Here is a 19,015-nt window from a genome sequence, read left to right as displayed (position 1 = left end):
TATCACTCAGCCCAGTTTTTGAATTTTTGAAACTAGAATTTGTAGTGATATGAATACAAAATATTCAATAATTAATATGGATTTGCTGAAGAATTCTTTGAAACTGTTAATATGCATATAGATTGCAATTTGATTAATATATTGCAGAAATTCTTCATAAGGATCTTAAAAAGTATATATGCTAGGATCAGGGGGAAGATCCTTCTATGAGTTTATAAGCAGTAAGTTCAGGAAATTTTCCAGGGAATATAGAGATCATTTCAGAATGGAATGAATTTCAAGGTGGTATATTTTGTTGATGTTGTTGACCATCTTGTTCATGGTCTTTAAAAAACTGTCTGTAAGGATGTCACTGTACTGAATGAAGAGCTGATAAAAAAACATTTTATTGATAAATGGTAGAAGTTTTTAACTTGATAGCATCCAACAAAAATCAGTGTAGGATATTTTCATCATTTCAATTTGAAATTGCCATCAAAGCAAAAACATTCCTGAAAATGTTCTAACTCCTGTTAGAACATTTCTGTTTCCTTAAATGGAAATTACATCCTCAGACAAGTTCCAAGAATTTTTTCCAAAAGAAGTTGTTAAGGGAACTGTAATGGGCAATAAGAGATGCAGGCACACTGTCCACTTGCATGGAAGTCCTGGAAGTCTCTCAGATGCAGAAAGAAATGAAGTTTGTGATGTACTTTGTACTAAATGAGGAATTTTCAGACCATCGATTTGTAGCTCAGTTATGAGCCTACTGTCAAAGAAGCAGAGATCATGATTCCCATCATAAAAGGCTTGATGGACTTGGTTTTTAAAGTAAACTCTGAAGAGAAGGGTAAAAGTTTTGACTCCTCTGGAAATGGTGAATCTTCTTAGGCTTAGTCATGGCTTGTTGGATTCAGTTTCTGGTGAAGAGATCCTACTTGTTGTGCTTCAAATCTTACCTCAGAAGGAATCTCAATAGTTCAGAGGTCTCCAAAGAGCAAGGGATGCTAATTGTCATCTGTGCTGTAATATTTGGGTGTTAGGTTCGAAGCTATAGTAATTAAGAGTGTGGAGGCGAATTAGAAAAACAAATGTGTTTGTTAAGAGATTCATTCAATCATCATTTGTAGGAGAGCTGGAGCATTCACAAAGGCTGGAGACCAGTTCAAACAGGTTTCCATAATCCCCACCCACCTAAGCTCAACCAAAGGCATTAATTTAATAGCCTTGCATCATCCAGGAAAAAAAAAAACAAACAATAGACCACCAACACACAACAATACAAAACAAAACAACGCACACACACACTCTCACTGCCTGATCAATGAACTTGAGAGCAGGGCACTGTCACCTAGTTCTTACGACCTAATTACCCTCTTTTGATCTTTACATCAGGGCCCTATCTGACTGACCCCAACCCTAGGACTGCTGTAATGCTCTGCTACTCTGTGGAGGAGTACACATGGTTATTCAGTGAATATCAGTCCAGACTCTCCCTCATCAGTGAAAGTTTGCTTTTGATGAAGGATTTTTCAGAGATTCTTTAGGGAATGCTTTCTCTGTGACTCTTCAGAAGGCTCTATTGGCCAGCTCTCTCCAAGATGATGGAGGAAATGGAGAAAAGAGGTTTGGTGCTACAAGGAGAGGAGAGGAGATGAGAGTTGTCTGCTGTTGAGAGTGACTGCTGTTGTAAAGGAATGTTAGAACAGATGAGAATATGTAGGAGGCAAGACCAGACTGTGGATTCAGGTAGTGCTTTTATAAGTCACGTGGTGCTGACCTAAATCTTTTTCTTACATAGTTAGAAGCTGTAGTCAGAAGAAAGTGATTTCACACTATAACTACTGAAAACAAAGCTGAGAGCTGACACCTTTCTGTGTTTTCTACTTGGTGGATTCTTTTTTCTGTAACCACATTCCCAATTAAGATCTTCTTTGTAAGTTGAGACTGAAAGGTAGTAAAAAAAAGGCAAATTATTTTGTGTGTAGCAACCACATTCTGGGTCCCTTCTTTGGCTGTTAGCCAAAGTCTGTATCATGTACCTAGGCAACTACACTTCTGAGTCACACAATAACATCATTAATATTTACTTCAAGACACTTTCATCAGCCGTACTTGATCAACTGCATGGCTAAAGGTAGGCACTCAATTCGGTATTGCTTAGAAGTACAAAGGATGTATAGGAAGCAGCTCAGCTGAGATGGTCCCAGATAGCAGGGTCAGTAGACCAACTGGGAAGATGAAGAACATTTTAATGAGGGTTTTCAAAATAACAGAAGTTGCTTAAGTCTTGAATTAGTCATTGGGATGGTTCTTGTTAACTGTATTTTCATGTTGTATAGAAACAAATTTATTACAATTTTAAGTACTGTATTACTGTTTGAAACCCATAATTAATTGATTCTTTTCTTTCTTTCCTTAATGCAAGAACATTATTAGGAAAGAAGGATGGGCCAGTTGTTACAGCATTGAGCTGGGACCTGGAAGTTTCTGTTTTCCTTCCCAACTCAGCCACTGATCCAGCCCATATAAACTTAGCTTCCTGACTGCATATTGTTACTGACAAAGGATGCCAGTTCTTCCATTTTTTGTTTAAACTGTCAGTGCAGGATTTTGATGCGAAACTGTAGATAAATAATTTGAGCTTAAAATGACATCTACAAAAGACTGGCAGTTGGAGAAAAGATGAAAAGCTCCCATCTGACATCAAAATGGAAGGTGAAAAAACCTTTTCAGTAAACACAATAGTTATATAATCCCTATTTTCTCATACAGTAGTCTTGTGCTGAATGGGTAACAAATATTTGCATTTCTTGGTCATAAAATAAAAAGTTATGGTAAAAACATAGTCTCGGAATGTCCTGTGATGCATACAGAATATTGCTTTTTGCAGTTTATGTGTGTTTTGTCACTTCCTTCTGTGCTGCAATGCAGGTAACACCTCTTGGATGCCTGCTGTAAGTACATCAGCACATTAATTTTAAGAAAGTTTGCAACTGAAGAACATTTCCAACTTCACTTTGAAGTTATATAATTGAAGCTGTGGTCACTGATTTTCAAATGGTGTATTACTGTAACCAGGGGAGGTGCCATAGTCTGAAACTGGTAAAAGATCTTGTTTACATTAAACTCCATAGAAGTAAAATGATGCTCAAGGCCATTGTGAGCAATTCTGTATTTTCATATTGTTTCTCATTGTATCTAAATAATGAACTTTTATGTGTTATTTTCATCTAACTCATTTAAGAAACTGAAGTCCAGCAGTGTTAGTGATGTTCCCAAAGTTGAAGTTAAGATACTCAACAGAACTGGCAATTCTTCTGGAATTTTCAAACCAGTACTTTGCTTATCAGGCACCCCAGCTTGAAGTCTTTTCAGTATTTTCAACTTTATTTGGACAATGAAAATGAGTGCTGGAGGTCTTTATAGTAAGTAAGATTTTAACATGTAGGGTTTTTTTTTTTGTTGTTGTTGTTTGTTTGTTTTTAATTATTTTATTTTCTCAACTGTTTTGAATATTTTTTTCTTTCTTGGAAATCATTCAAACATGAGAATTTCAGAAGAATATTATTAGTATTATTATTTTATTTTACTTTACAAATATTACTATTACACAAGCACACAAGTCTGAAAAGAATTTCCACGAAAAGCTGATAAATACAGAAATAATAAAAAACTGATGATCTTTTAAAAGAATCTGAGGTCTGAACAAAAGTTTCTAGTGCTAGAAGGTGCTGTCTACTCTTCTGCTCCCTTTTCAGGAGGGCTCCTGTCATCTGGAAAGTTTTGTCTTGTATACCAGCCTACATAATGTTGAAACAGCAGCAGGAGGTTTACTTGTTACTGGTAGGTAATACAGGTAAGACGCCTGCTATATTGTAGTAGGCAATTTGTAACTGGAATTGATCTTGTAACCTAAAAGCTGGTGATTATTGTAACTCCTGGTCATTGCCACTGCTGTAGTGTTGAGGTCTCTCCAAAAGCAATGCCTCCTATTTATTTCCATAGAATCTGGAGCAGATACAAAAAGTAAAAGAATACTATTTGATAGAGAACATCCTCAGGTACAAAACATTATTATTATTTTTTAACTACTCACCACCATTAACCATGTGTTTTTGCCAAAGATTTACAAGAGCCTATATGAGCCGTTCTCATAAAAATCTGCACTAATGGAGGTGATCTGCTGTCATTGTTGCCACTGCTGAAATGCCCCACCCACTGCCTCACTGTGCTCACATCCACTGTTTGGTCTTCAGAAATACTCAGCAAGTTTGGAACAAAAGAAACTGTCAGAAAGCTGTCTGCAAAATGTCTGTAGATGCATGAAATACTGTATGGTTAGATTTCTCCTAAGGGTGTTGAAGTCTGAGATGGGATGTGGATACATATATATGAAGTACACAACATTAACACAGATTACATAGTTATGTGGAGTTTAAAAAAGTTGACTGTGGTCTTAATGATCAGCAGTAGTAAACCACACATCCTTGGTTATTTAAGTATTCTGGAATTTTATTCACATTAAAATTGATTAATTAGGATGTAGAATCTAGTTCAGTAAAGGAATGACCAATAAAAATCTGGTTAATGTGGTTTCATGACATAGTTTGGGAGCTGAAACTGTGATTAGCAGGAAGGTGGGACTGTTACTGGCTCATGGCATTGCAGGTCACACCCAACACACATTTTAGTTTAAAATCAATGTTATATCTTATATCTCCTGTTATGAAGAAATGAAAGGGAAGTACGTTGTTAAAATGTGTTCCAACAGCATTGTAAACTGGACAGTAATTACAGACCCTCCCAAATGAAAAGAAAACAAGAGGTATGTGCCCATTTTGTAACAATTTGTCCTTGACCACCATGACCTTTCATTCACCTAGGCTTTGACAAGTAAAATAATCTCTGTGACTGTGAGCAATTACAGCTAGAGGAAATAAATTCAAAGAAAGAGGAGGAAAAGAAGGAAAGAGGAAAACAAGGAAGGGAGAATATCAAGACAAGGTTTGTCTATGTATATTCTATTTCTCTGTTTATCAGTGAATTGACTAGATTATTTACATATAAGGGAAAAGTGGTCACAAATAGGGAAATGTATTTCATGTCATCATTGGCATCATTACTAGAATCAGACAGAGGGTGTGCAGACAATTTTGTGTCCCTATTCAGTTTCAAGACCAGGAGGAATATTTGGCTGTGATCAGAGTTTTGGAGAACACTGACCTGCAGCAAAGTATTTTGCTGACCAAACATTAGTTTGGTGCCAACCAAACCTGGTTTCCAGTAGGGTCCCAATTATACAATGTTTACACTAAGCTCCTCTACATGACCAGGGGGAGCAGACAGAAAGTCACAGCCACTGTTCAAAAAGCATGATTTCTTCAAAAACTCTCCAGCTTGACCAAATTGCAGAAACTATCTTTGGAAATACTGTGTAATCAATATTTGCTCTCCTCTCGTCTCACCTCTGTCTCCCTCCCCTGTCATTTTGTTGTTGTTGTTGTTGTTCTGTCTTGTGCTTTATCAGGTCTGTTTAATATTTAACAGTGGAAATTAAGCAGAAAACCATTTAGCAGTACAATTAACAGTGTGGAGAAAAGTGTGGTCTGTTAACTGCAGCAGGGCTTCTGCTTTTGTAAGTACTGCAAAGACACTTTTCTTAAAGACCTGAAAGAGATGCTTTATGTGCTTGGTGACTTTTCATGTTAGGTTTATTACAACTGTGTTCTTGTAAATTTTTTATTTGTGGATGCTGCTATGAAATGTTAATTTGTAAGTAAGGGACCAGTGGGATGTACTAGTCTAAGTGAATATGACCCAAAATTAGAATCAAACAACAGTCATGGGGACTCCTAATAAGGTTTGCAAAGCAGAATGTTGATGAAATCACCTTTTATGTTGAATACAAGCTTTGCTGTGACTCATAATTACCATCATCCCACTAGTAACTGAACAACTAGGTCCACACATAAATTCTTCTGTTGCCTTAATATGTAAACCAACTAATTTCTAATGCTAAGCTCCCTAGTAAGGACTGTTTTGAGCATAGGGGTGGATGAATTTAAATTTAATTGCATCTATTATTCTCATAGACAAACTAACCTGTGGTTTAGCACTGAATTAATTTTTTAATTTCCAGTTAAAAATACATTCCAGAATTAATGTATGGACTCAGGTCCTTCCTGCTGCTCTAGAGGGAGCCACACATCTCATGTAGCTGCGGCTATCAGGTTAACTCATGGTGAGAGACATAGTACCTGTAACAAATTACAAACATTTGTTCTAGACTCTGAAAGAGATGATTTGTCTGTTGCAAAAATCCCCTCATTTTCTGGTATTTCCGATATCTTTATACCCAGTTTTAGGCACAGTATCAGTTTCTTCCACATTTTTGCCTTGAATTTTGTCTTGAACTTTATCTAGATTTATGTGAAGCTTTCATCCTTCGCTTATCAGCTGTGGCCAGTGACTGGTGGTGAATAAGCAATGATGAAGTAAACAGGAGTGTGAACTTAAGGTGCACTGGATAGTTATAATAGCTGATTGTGAACTGTCTTGAGATTTCTCGTGTTTTCCAAACTGCATGTAGGCAGTACTTTAGAGTATGAAAAGTCTTTGAATGCCACACCCCTGTTTACTTCATGGCAATGTGGTTTGTTTAGCTGCAACCTATATGGTTCAGGAAATAAAATATTTTTATTAATAGAGATTATTATGGACTTTGGCTCAACACTTTCATTACCACTGGGGAAGCAAATTGTCTTTTCAAAGCAGTTAAAGTAGAACATTATGATTTTATTGAACCTAATGTTTTCCTCAGGATCTAGGTTGAATTTATTAATGACACAACATTTACTTGTCTACTATAAATGCCACCATCAAACAGATTAGGAATTAGAAAACTACTATCAAGTGTCACTGAATTGCACACTATACAGCCTTCTGGCTGAAACAAGGCTACCATTCTTCACCATTGTTTTGTTTTGTTTGTTCAATAGAAGATTACATCTGCACTTACCAAGGATTTCCATTAGTGGGTCTTATGATGTCAAAGATTTGTTCATGGAAATGGGCATTACTGATGTATTCTCTAGTAATGCTGATCTGTCTGGAATTAGTGGTGGTTGTACACTCCAGGTTTCACAAGTAAGTGGATGGACCACATTGATGGGGTGGCTGTTAACAGATAAATAGATTTATAAAAAAAATCTCATGATTATGTTCAGGTGCTTCCATAAACCCTTATTGAACAATTGAAAAGGTATTGCTAGTAGAATTCCAGTCCATCTAAGAAAATAAACAACAGTTGTTGAACCCCTGTACTCAGGACTGGTAAGCCTGAGTCTTCTCACCGAGACCTCCTCATTCAGTCCTGCCAAGAAAAACACTCCTTGCAATTTGTTGAAGATTCACTGTTGCAAGAGAGTTTGGTCCGTCAGATTTTATTATTTCTTTTCTCTCCTAAATATCACATAAGAAAAAAGGTGTTCACCTCCTGTTTACTGTTGTTTGTGGTTCTGCGTAGCAACTCCACAACATCTGTTCCTTTTCCCTCCAGGCAATTCATAAGACTCTGCTGGAAGTTGCTGAGACTGGAACTGAGGCTGCAGGAGCCAAAGCCATAATTCTTACCAATGTTTCACTTCCCTATATTACCATCAAATTCAACAGACCCTTCATTGTGCTGATTTTTGACAAAGCAACCAGCACCACACTTTTCATGGGGAAAATTGTTGATCCTACTATGAAGAAATTGCTGAGTTACTGGAAGTTTATTTGGCCTGAGTTATAATGGCAGCCATGTTTGCATATGTGGGCTGGTTAATTCTGCTGCAACTATTCACTAGTTGAGAAATATTCAGAATGAAATGACGAATTTCAGTAGCAGATACAAAAAAAGTAAAGCACCAACAGCAAACACAGCAACCAATAGATGGTTAAAAAATATAACATTTTCCACTGCTGAGTAATTCAGGTTCTAATAAATTTTACATATTTTCCTTGTAAGAGAGATTCTTGTAAGGAGTTCTATTGTTTCAAAAAATGTTTTTTCTCTCTAAGCAGTTCTGTTCAGGCCCTTTTCAGTTATTCAACACAAGCTTTGCTCCAGTAAGTAACAGACCACTAATAATGCAGTTATCTCTGCCCTGGGAGTTGCAGATATCAGTACTCATCTGAGGCAGTCCCTAGAGAGTTCTTTCTTCTTTATGTATCTCTTTGCTGCCTATTTAGTTTTTGTAATCCTTCAGTCAAACTCTTTGTCTAAAAGGAATTTAAAAACAGAAAAGAAAATTCTTAAGAGAATAGACTCATTCTACTGTAGTGCTGTGTCTTTTTCTAGTCCACAGTGTTATAAAAAAACGGTGAAAGACTGCTACATTAGGTATAGACTGTCAAAGAATCATCCTGCAACAATGTTGTCCATGAAACATTGCTGTGGCTGGTGAAGAAAATAAACATTAGTTTAAACCCACTGCTAACTCTCACTGTCTTCAGTCTCTTGCTATGAATCTTTTAAAATCAACAGAGACTTTCAGTCTCTTGTAGAAGGCTGTCTGCAAATACATTCTAAAGACTTCTAAAGGAGTTTATATTTTCTTGTATGGAGACAGAAGTTTTTTACATTCTCTCCTTATGTGCTTTCTTGAATAAAACATATTTTCAGAAATCACATAAACTCTTCCTTCCATTGCAGGTCAGCAGATCTCCCACCCCTACTGCACAGGGGCTCAGTCTTGCTGACCTGTATACCAGACACTTCATTGTGCAGTTACAGACCCAAGAAGAGTATCACATCTGCTTTGACAGCTGTTCTCCCACTTCACTACACACTTTGATTCATGCCATCGCATAGTGGTCCTGGATAAATGCTTTGCAAGTGGATGTTAGTCCTTGGCCCTGGGAAAATTATGCTCTGGAATGTGCATAGCTGAGTTCTACAGTTGTTCTGGCAATATTCTGGAAGTGATGAGAAGGCAGTGCAAGCCTCGCATCAACAACTCCCTCTCATTAACGTGTCTTTGACCTCCTTAACTGTACTCAAGAACTCGGTCCAGCCTCAGAGGTGCTTTATTGGGACCCATCAGTGTCTGCAGCATGTGCTTAGTATATGGGGGGCAGCTATGCTTTCAACTCTATAGACTTGGAGGCTCCTATCTTGTTTGGAAAGAGGAATCCTTTTGCTCCGAGCAGCAAGAACTCCATGGAAGCCCTGAGCTATTGCTTATGCTGAAGAAATTCCATCGCTTAGTGGACCAGGAGATAGTAAAAGCAGCAGCTTTTACAGTGTTGAGATCAAAGATAATTTGCTATGGTGTGAGACAGCCTGCTCTGCAATGTCTATATGAACTCAAAAAGAGCTGGGAGCAGCTGCAGTGAGATACCACCCTGATAAATTGATGCACCAGCACTGATTACAAGGCAGGATGGTGAGATTTTTATCAGAGCAGGGTGGCAGAAAAACAGGTTCCAGATCTATTGCTAAAGAGAAAGAGGTTAGAAAAAATCCCACGGTCACTGGGATAGAGAAGAGGATTCGGGAAATAACACATGGAGCAATTTCCTGCCCCATTTGCCTCCCAGGCCTTTGCTTTTGTGAATGGAAACAAGGAGCTGCAGGTGGAGAACTACACTGGGAGCTTTCACACTGGAGTGAGAGGAATAGGGCACTTCACTGCTCCTGCCAAGAACCTGGCTTGCTATAGGGAGACTTTGAATACTGGGTTTGGGAAGTACCTATCAGCGCATGGGGCATCACTGCAACTTTCTTCCAGTTGAGAAACTTCACAGCCTAGAACAGCAGGTTGGCCTAAGCAGTTACAGGATTGGGGAGTGGGAAGAAAGATTGTCAGAAAATATTCTTCCAGGATAGGATGTGGAGAGAAGAGGAAACAAACAAGTCATTTGCCATATGTATGAAGAAAGAACACAAATACCTATAACTTACAATGGGAGCATTCTGTCAGCCTGGATGCTAAACACACCTGGCTGATGTTATTCACACCAAAGACCAGAGGATGTTATTTAAGAATAGGAATAATTCTGTCAAATTTTATGAAGAGATGGATCATTTTGTCCTCATTCACATGAAACCTGATAACATCTGTCTGCAATGTATCATTTGTCCTTTTTGATTTTGTCTGTCTTAATGGGTGATATGGAACATTCTTCTTCATGCTGTCTAATTGCATCAGTGGTAGAGAAAGAAATGGTATTCTGACAGGTAAAAATTTCCATTTAAGGACTGTATACCCATTTTATCTGTGGTAAGCACATGTATTTTATGGAGTCTTTCATTTATCTGTAGGTAAGCCTATTGAATTCCTTTTATCTTCCACTGCAACGAAAGCTGACTTGACTGACTTGATCAGTTTAGCTCAATCTCACATTCATTCCTACAGTCTGGGCAACAGCTGGAACTAGACCAAGCATAGAATGATATATAGAGCTTCTGTACACCCTACAAAGTATCATTCACTTGATTTCCTGAAGTGACAGTCAGTAGAAGGGAAAGTATAGCTTACAGTGTCCCTACAGTACCCACCCAAGACTCCTGCAGTTCTTTTACTCTGACCTGACATACTTACAGGAAGACCAAAGGAAAAAGACTTAAATAAAGATAGCTTTGAGTCTTTGAAAGGGAAAAGTGACCCACTGGTCTAAACCCCTGAAAAACAGCCTAGTGGTGTGTAGGCAGACCTTAGTGCCAAGATTCTCCTGGCAGTCTCTAAGCCTTGTGGGGAGATAGTAAACTTGTTCTGTCTGACCTTGTTTATGGTCCACTGGGACTTTTTACTGATGGGATAGTCTCTGTCTGATTCTCCTCTGTTTACGCTACCCTGTGGCAGAGTCTATGAAACATGTAGTCATAAACCACAAAGTACCATGATTTTAAGGCTAATGCTGTCCAATGCTTTCTACCTTTCACCAGTAGGGACAGGAGTTGCTCCAGTTCCAAAAGGTATGAAGAAATCAGATAATCACAGGAACATCAACTGATGAAATAAACTCTTCAGGAGTATTATAGATTTTTCTTTCCTCATAGAATCATAAAATCATAGAATGATTTGGTTGGAAGGGCTCATTAAAGACCATCTAGTTCCAACCTCTTGTCATAAGACAGGGTACTGTTTAGTAGATTACGTTGCTCAAGGTTGCATCCAGCCTGACCCAGAGAAGCAATTTTAGCTTAAACCTTGTTCTTCAGAGAGCTCTCCCATGAGAGGGCACAACAACTCTCTTCATGAAGTTATATCACCGGGTCAGCCCCTGACTGTTGTTACTGTTCAAAGGAAATTGAAGTTTAGCCAGAAGCAAACCAATCCAATTCTAATTGTTTCCGCAGATTCAATGGAATAAAGCAAGCAAGAATTTTATTCTATTTTATTTTTCCTCTTTACTCAGACTTATTTCAAGCAGAGAATAATTAAATTTTTAAGAATCAGTTGCTTCTGATATTTCCTGGAAAGGATGTTTTTTGACTGTGGATTCTGGAAAGGATGTTTTTTGACTGTGGATTCTGAGAATCAGGCATACTTATATGGCAGCTACAGGACATTCTGTGACTCATGGACCAACTCATCTTTGACATCAGTCTCAGTGGCTTTTGGAGGTATAAAGGAAATTCAGAGCAGTGTTAATCCCTAATAAAGCACTGAAGTCTAGTCTACAAAGCACGAAGGCACTGGATTTTCCCAGTGGAAAAGAAGTGTGAGAAGTATGAACATTTTAAAATGCAAATATTTCCCTGAAAACAAAATATTCACTACATTGGGTGTAAATTCTGAAGGAGAATATGAGACCAAAGTGGACTATATATCTTTGAATCCTGTGACACTTCTCCAAGCATCCCCTGTTGTATAGTATATCTCTACCCTTACTCAATGGAGCTTCTTTGATTAGATTTAAACTGATTGCACGTATACAGTGGTGATAACATCCATTCCTTGTAAACTGTTAACCAACAATGACTGAAATGGAAATATCCCTTGTATTTTCCCAGTCTCAGGTTTGACAGAGAAACTGCTGTTAAATAGCACTGTAATTGTGCTTTCCTCAGACTAACAACTTTAAAGAAAACAATATAATTTATTCATTTCATGTAGATGTCCTTGACTATGATTAATGTCCTGATTGCAAAAACTCAGCTCAGCACAGATGTTTATGCAAATGACTTTGTTGTCCTTTTGTGAAAGAGTATTTTCATAATGAAACTAGGTTTTCTGTTCAACACTACTCCTACAAATGAATTTATCAGCAGTGAATTAGCCTGATTTATACAATGAATCTTATTTATCTTATATCCGGTTGCATTCAATTTCCACTCCATAAGTCATCTGGCAACAAACTACTTATGATTTATTACTCTGCGGTTGGAAAACTTCTGTTTTCCATGGAAGGTCTGAAGAGCACTGTGCTTTGCTTGACTTTTGCAGATGTCTTGTCAAGGAAAAGCTGCTACCTTGTTTTCTCTGTCTCATGTGGGACATGGGAAACATGGACCAGGTGGAAGATGCTCTGCTGAAGGAAAATGTGTGAAAAACAACACTGGAAAATGATATCTCAAGAAGTCATGATACAAACTTCAGTTGCAGCCAGGAAGAATCTCAGAGCAAAGGAAAGTGTCTGTGCATGGCTATGAGTAAAGATTAAATGAAAAGCAGGTTTTGAAATGCAAATGAATGCAAAAGTCAGCGTGTTACCTAGACCTTCTTTATATGTATATATTGATATATTGTTCACACATACGCAAAGAGATTCTTTAGGCGTCAAAAAAAGTCATGCCACATCTGATACATTCAAGAAATTGGTAAAGAAATGTACAGTTCGAATTTATTTTCTGTTCCTTCTATTTTTCAGGTCTGAGTCCTATCCCTAGTCATATCCTGTGGAAGAAAGACATCTTGACTCCACTGCCCTCATTGGAGATTATCACTTTGTGCCAGTGCTGGACTTAGTGCTGCATGTCTAAGCTTTGACACACTCAGAGTTGTAGCAGAGATGATTCAGAAGAAGCATCAAATAGAGGCAAATATTCTCCTGTGCTTCTAGCTGCTTCTCGTTTGGTAGAGTAGACAGTTCTGCAATCACAGCAGAAAGACCATGTAAGTAGAGTTTCAATATCACAGTCTCTGTACAGTTGTGTCCAGTACCTATTGAAGTGCTCCTTTAAACATGACTGTATTCCCAGGGTGGAACTGTCAGTTTGCCCACTGTTGCTCTGAGTAAATTAGCATTGATTTTCTGGGCAGCTGGCCAGGCACCAGCAGCTTTTCTGGAGTTACAGCTCAAGCCTTTCACAGCAGTGCTGATAATGAAAGCTTTCCACCAAGCCCCATTTTTCTTCCACACTGTTCTATTTATGCTCTTTCTGTCTGTTGGTTTTTGCTTTTGCTTTGTTTTGGGGTGTTTTGTTTTTTTTTTTGTTTTTTTTTTTGTGGATTATTTGTGGTTTTGTTTTGTTTTCTCTAAATACCTTCCAAGAGGAAAACTCTTCTACACCACCACCTCACCAATACCCAGTCACAGGCTGTAGTCATCAGAAACAGGCAAACAGCTGCACCTGCTGGAAACAACTCATTAGAGTGATAACGCCACACTGTCTGTTGCTGTTGTTCACTAAAGAATCTAGAAAACATTACTAATGTTTTGCCCACAAATGGCTCCCTTTAAGAAAGCCCCTCCAAAAATGTGATGTCAAAAAGGAGCACTGTAAGAGGGGCTTTACAAATATGGCAGCAGCTTACCCTGTTTGGGAACCCTGACAGAGAGATTGTACCTCTGTCAGCAGACTCATCCCATTTTTTTTGTTTGTTTGTTTGTTTGTTTTTTAACTCCTCAAAACTGGACTAGGGAGGATGGTAGGCAGGGAGGCTGTACCCCTATGGAGCTGTGCTGAAGTCTTCATTCCATCTGCACTATTCGCAGGCTGCAGGCAGTCTTCATGGGGATTCATCACCTGCCCTTGGCTCCAACCATGAGAGGCCCAACTCTCTCAACAGGCCCACGCAGCAAGCATCTCACAGGAACCTGCAGACATGGTAACAGCACAAGATATGGTCCCTCTCGTCAGAGCCCTACCATCTGGCAATATTATCTTATGTGTGGATCGTACAAAATGTCCAAAACATCTAGTGTCGTTACTGCTTGCTGTACATCCTCACTGATAATTTTTATTTGAAGTAATTAATGATTAACAAAGGTGCTCCACTTAATCTTGCTCAGTGGTACTGAAGAGAATAAGAAGCAGACAAGGTGAATGCAGCAGGGTCCTCTTGTAGCATTGTAAGTACTCTTTAAACATTTTCTTGGATCGTTTGGATACATCAGTTCAGGGATTTGTGTTGTTGCCTGGGAAGGGAGTTTTCTCACATGTAAGCAACATATGCACAATGATTTGTTATGAAAAAATTCAAAACATGTCAAGGGTAAGCAAGAACTGTCTACTAGCAAAGAAGATACTTTGTCCAATAAAAGCATGTTTTGGAATCAATAAAGTTCCACATAGAGACTTTGCTGCCACTGTAACCCAATATTTTATCTTTGAGAAAATTGCATATTTTGTACTTTGTGCCTTAAACTGTAGAACATGTGTTTGCATCACATTTTAGTTTAACACATCTTACATTATCTATTTATCTGAATAAGAGAGGAAGACTAATAGAGCTGCAGTAACAGCAGTATCAAGTATAAAAACGGCTTCCATCTCTTTTCTCCAGAGGAAAGATCATGAACTTTGTGTGTGTTTTTGTGTGTGTTATCTGTGATTTAAAAACAGTGACAAACAAAAAAACCCCACTTCTATATATATATCTACTTTCCTTATTGTTATAATCAGAATTACTCTGTTTGTGAGAGTGCATGGTTATGAGCAGTTCATCTGGAGACATATTCTTTCAGGAGTTTTCTGCATGAGAAATGTGAAACAAAAGGGAGGGATTTTTGAGAACAGGTACTTGTACTTTGAGAGCTTCATTTTAGTTGGCTGCAACATACAAGCATAAGAAAATATATTTCCCTGCTGTGTTTGGTGTGTTTATCTCTTTTCCAGGAAGGGTTAAAAGGAAAATGAAACCTGCCTTCTCCTTGTGTTTTCTGCTGGCTAGTTTGTATTCTGTTGCCCAGTGTCATCAGCGCCCTCGCTACCGCAACAAACAGGATGATTCTAAGGGAGTACATTACCTGGGTAGCAGTTCACATAGAGAAGGAGTTATTCCAAATAGAAACAAAACTTTTGTCAAAGTAGTTTACAGTAATGCTGATTTTGCATTTTCATTTTACAAGCTGGTTGCATCTGAAGCAACAGATCAAAATATTTTCTTTTCACCCATAAGCATCTCTACTTCCTTTGCAATGCTTGCACTGGGTGCCAAGTCAGAGACTCTGATGCAGATTCTGGAAGGGCTTGCCTTTAACTTGAAAAAGACTCAGGATCAGGAAATACATGAAGGTTTTTGCCAGCTCCTCCACATGCTGAACCGTTCAGATAGTAATCTCCATCTGAGCCTGGGCAATGCCCTTTTTATACAGGAGACACAGAAACCTCTACAGAAGTTCCTGGATGATGCCAAAAGCTTTTACCAGTCTGAAGTCCTTTCTGCTGACTTTAATAACTCCCCCAGTGCTGAGAACCAGATCAACAGTTATATTGAAAAAAAGACAAATGGGAAAATTGTTAAACTAGTAGAAAATCTTGATCCTCTTACCACAATGGTTCTTGTTAACTATGTCTTCTTTAAAGGTAAGAATTACTGAAGGGTGCTAAGATTGTAACTTTGATACACTGCTTATTGCATGGAATGAAAGAACAAAACTCTAATTTGAGTATTTATTTTGAGGAAAGTATGTTTGTTATCTAAAAATTGCTCCAGTGATATCGTGTACATGTGTTGATAGTAAGGATATCTGAGTCCTTACTTTTTTGAGTAAGAGACTGGAATGTTTTTAGCAAATACTTCTGTACTTGGTAAATTATTTAATGTGATGATAGACTCATGAGCTACTGAAAGATGTTGTTTTCAGTATCCTCTCTTCAGGCACCTAGGAAATAATTATACACTTAAGGGTGCAGTAATATGAAAAAAATGCTTGCTCTAACCAAAGGGAAACAGTGGGACTAGATGCTATTTGATTCATAATGCATTTGTCTTTGCATACCATTGAATTATTTTTCCTTTTTTGTCATAAGCTCATTGGGAGAAACCCTTCAGTGATTCATACACAAAAAAAGAAGATTTTTTTGTGGATAAGAAAACATCTGTAAAAGTTGACATGATGTATCGGAAAGGTTACTACAGAAATTACTTTGATGAAGAACTGTCCTGTTGGCTGGTTCAGATTCCTTACAGTGGAAATGCTGCAGCATTATTTGTTTTACCTGATGAAGGGAAGATGAAACAGGTGGAAGATGCTCTTTTGAAAAGAACTGTGTCCAAATGGGAAAAGCTCCTCCAAGATAGGTAAGAGATTTTGCTCTTAGTGAGAGAGATCACCACATTATAGTTAGTTTAGCTGTCAGCAAGATTGAGCTTGAAAGGCCAAGCTACTTTATTGAACTCTGTTCAATTTTAGGTTTCTCTCTGTGCAGGACTTCCCCTTTCCTAGCTCAAAAATGAGAAATACATCTGGATAGTGAACAAAAAGGGCGTTGATCTTTTTATCCTCAGCATCATGGTGATGAAGTTAACAGACACTTTATTTACATGGGCATTATGAAACTTAAATGGAGTAGCTGTTTCTGAGGTATTGAGTAATTAGAGTGCTGAGGGCCTGGTAGGATCTGCAGTGTTGTGTGTGAAAGATGAATTATACTAATTTACTATTACTGAAGCTGTTTCTGCTATGGCCCAGCCCTGTTTTACGTTCAAACAGCCTTAGGACAACAAGCCGTGACAGTATAGGATGCCTACTGCCTATTGAGGCTCTGTTTGCAGCAGAGTTTATATAATTGTTTCTTCCCTGAATCCTTGAAACCCACAGTGGATGTTGAGGTTAACATGGACTCAGACTGCTCCAATTCTCTGTGTTGTATAACTATATTGGTAGAAAGGACTATTTAAAATCCAATAGCAGACTTTTGGCATTCAGGAGAAAAAAGAAAAGAAAAAAAAGAGGGAAATAGAGAATTATCACTGAAGTGAAGCACTTTTGATGTTATTTGTTTCAGAAAAATACATCTACATATTCCAAAACTTTCTATTTCTGGTACCTACGATGTGAAAAAGATAGTCAGAGAAATGGGTATAATTGATCTATTCACTGAACAAGCTGATCTGTCAGGAATTACTGAGGATCCTGGACTGATGGTTTCAAAAGTAAGTCAGCACATGGAATACAGTGATCACAAAATTTGTCTATTTCTGGTAATCCATCACAAACATTAAATGAAAAGCTTATCCCAGTCTTTCTGAAGCAACGTTTAATTGTAAGCATCTGCCACAAAGACAAACATACCTTTCCTAAAACTGAAGCCAAACACGCAGATAAAGGGTTAGTTATAGACACATGGATCAAGAACAAGGAAGACATACATATCATTAGATGTTCTTTTGGATACTAGGCAAAATTATCTATAGGTAGAACATTAATTTTGGTAAAATACCCTCTAATAGAGGGCAAAAAATGTTATTACTCTTACCCTTCTAGTGCTCTGACAAGGTTATTTTTTTCAGCTGGATGATAGGGTAGATTTCTGATAACACATGAAGCTGCCAAACATAAAACTAAGTCCAGGCTAAATTACCAGCTTTCTTTACTTCCAGAATTTCTCATCATCAGTCATCTTGAGTGCTCTTTGGCCATTTGCTACACAAAGATTGCTCTCTGCACACCCAGCTGATGGAGGCTTTCAGGGCTGATGTGATGGTTGATTAAGTGGGCAGGAGAGAGCTGGGGATGACCTCCCCCAGACTGTTGCTGCCAGATTCCATCCTAGGCAGGTCTCTCTCTGCAGGTTGCTGTGCTTTGTATCCTCACAGGTGATCCACAGAGCTGTGCTAAACATTCATGAGAATGGCACTGAGGCAGCAGGAGTCACAGTGAAGGAGATTACATGGAGATCTGGTGATTTTTCTCGTCCTCCTCGAGTCAAATTCAACAGGCCCTTTCTCCTGATGATTTTGGATAAATATGCCCGTACCATCCTCTTCATTGGGAAAATTGTAAATCCTCTGGAAAATAACTGATTGCCCAGAGTACAGGCACTTCGGTACATAGCTGCCTAAGTTCCTGTGATTCAGTAATAACTTTGCATACACCACTGTGTACTAGTGACTTTCAACAATTTTTATTATGTACATCTCTGAACCTTTAAAAACAAAAGTTTTTCTTGCCCAAAAGACACAGGTATTTCCCCTCTGCTCTACAGCTGTATGTAACTTGCATTGTCAAAAAATGTCTTTTTTCAGCTGTTCTGTAACAACCACTTCCTGACATTCTCAACTATACGAGGTGATTTGTAGTCTCTTTTATGGATGATGCAGCTTTTACTCTACACTCACAGTATGTGCAAGGGAGTGTGGGAGAAGAGAAATGGGGAAAAGGGATGGAAGGTGTATATCCTATCTGTTTAATACACTGACTTTTGATAACTGATGTTAAATGCAGAGTATCTTAGTATTGGATTGACTTTTTTGTTGTTGTTGCTTTTATTTGTTTGTTTGCTTTGTTGGTTAGTTGGCTGGCTTGGTTTGGTTTGGTTTTTATTAGAATGAAGTTACATCATCACTGGCTGCGACATTGGAATACACAATAAAGTGAAGTGTTGACCAGTACAATTGGTTTAGTTGTTATCTTCTCCTTGTGGAAGTCCTATTCATGCAGGCAATGAAGTTGCTCTTCATTGCTGGGGCAGTGACAATGTAGTGTGATAAAATAAAAGGTGGAACATTCCATGCTATAGCACCAGTTTCCTGTTTATGGATTTGATGTCACTTTCATTTCTTGTTTCTCTTACTGATTTCAACTTCATTATCACACCTTCCAGATAGACAAGTCAGGCTGTGGTAAAGAAATTTTTATCTCCTCACAGGGAACA

The 19,015-nt window shown here is 38.1% G+C and overlaps 1 protein-coding gene and 2 long non-coding RNA genes across 6 annotated transcripts; 2 read left to right on the top strand and 1 right to left on the bottom strand.

Moving 5' to 3' along the window:
- Positions 1-4,473: 4,473 nt before the first annotated feature.
- On the bottom strand, positions 4,474-13,046 carry LOC107315248 (uncharacterized). The gene is made up of 3 exons (XR_004307420.2): positions 12,917-13,046; positions 7,001-7,158; positions 4,474-6,239 (listed from the first exon to the last, which is right to left on the bottom strand). It is a non-coding gene; the product is annotated as an uncharacterized LOC107315248 (long non-coding RNA).
- On the top strand, positions 5,541-12,970 carry LOC146760783 (uncharacterized). The gene is made up of 3 exons (XR_014947261.1): positions 5,541-5,617; positions 12,417-12,513; positions 12,841-12,970. It is a non-coding gene; the product is annotated as an uncharacterized LOC146760783 (long non-coding RNA).
- Positions 13,047-13,911: 865 nt separating the features above from the next.
- LOC107315243 (alpha-1-antitrypsin-like) lies at positions 13,912-18,752 on the top strand. Of its 4 annotated transcripts, XM_085550523.1 has the most exons (6): positions 13,914-14,021; positions 14,206-14,265; positions 15,032-15,721; positions 16,169-16,439; positions 17,147-17,294; positions 17,958-18,752. In XM_085550523.1, exons 3-6 carry the CDS (start codon positions 15,049-15,051, stop codon positions 18,162-18,164), a joined length of 1,299 nt encoding a protein of 432 aa, XP_085406649.1. In that variant the 5' UTR covers positions 13,914-14,021; positions 14,206-14,265; positions 15,032-15,048; the 3' UTR covers positions 18,165-18,752. The 4 variants fall into 4 exon arrangements, with proteins under 4 accessions (XP_085406650.1, XP_085406649.1, XP_015720869.2 ...); XM_015865383.3 differs by lacking the exon at positions 13,914-14,021 and having other exon boundaries at positions 14,189-14,265; XM_085550524.1 differs by lacking the exons at positions 14,206-14,265; positions 17,147-17,294 and having other exon boundaries at positions 13,912-14,021.
- The last annotated feature ends 263 nt before the right edge of the window (positions 18,753-19,015 follow it).

This window comes from Coturnix japonica, chromosome 5 (assembly GCF_054131305.1).
Source record: "Coturnix japonica strain WE chromosome 5, WE-NBRP24, whole genome shotgun sequence".
Lineage (NCBI taxonomy): Eukaryota > Metazoa > Chordata > Aves > Galliformes > Phasianidae > Coturnix > Coturnix japonica.
Note: the sequence above shows the minus strand (reverse complement) of the source record. Positions and strands in the feature narration are given on the sequence as shown.

Excerpts from the sequence above, each read along its gene's own strand:
- LOC107315243 (XM_085550523.1), top strand. The coding sequence starts at position 15,049 with ATGAAACCTGCCTTCTCCTTGTGTTTTCTGCTGGCTAGTTTGTATTCT. Across the intron at positions 15,722-16,168 it reads TAACTATGTCTTCTTTAAAG|CTCATTGGGAGAAACCCTTC; the intron begins GTAAGAATTACT and ends TTTTGTCATAAG. Across the intron at positions 16,440-17,146 it reads GAAAAGCTCCTCCAAGATAG|AAAAATACATCTACATATTC; the intron begins GTAAGAGATTTT and ends TATTTGTTTCAG.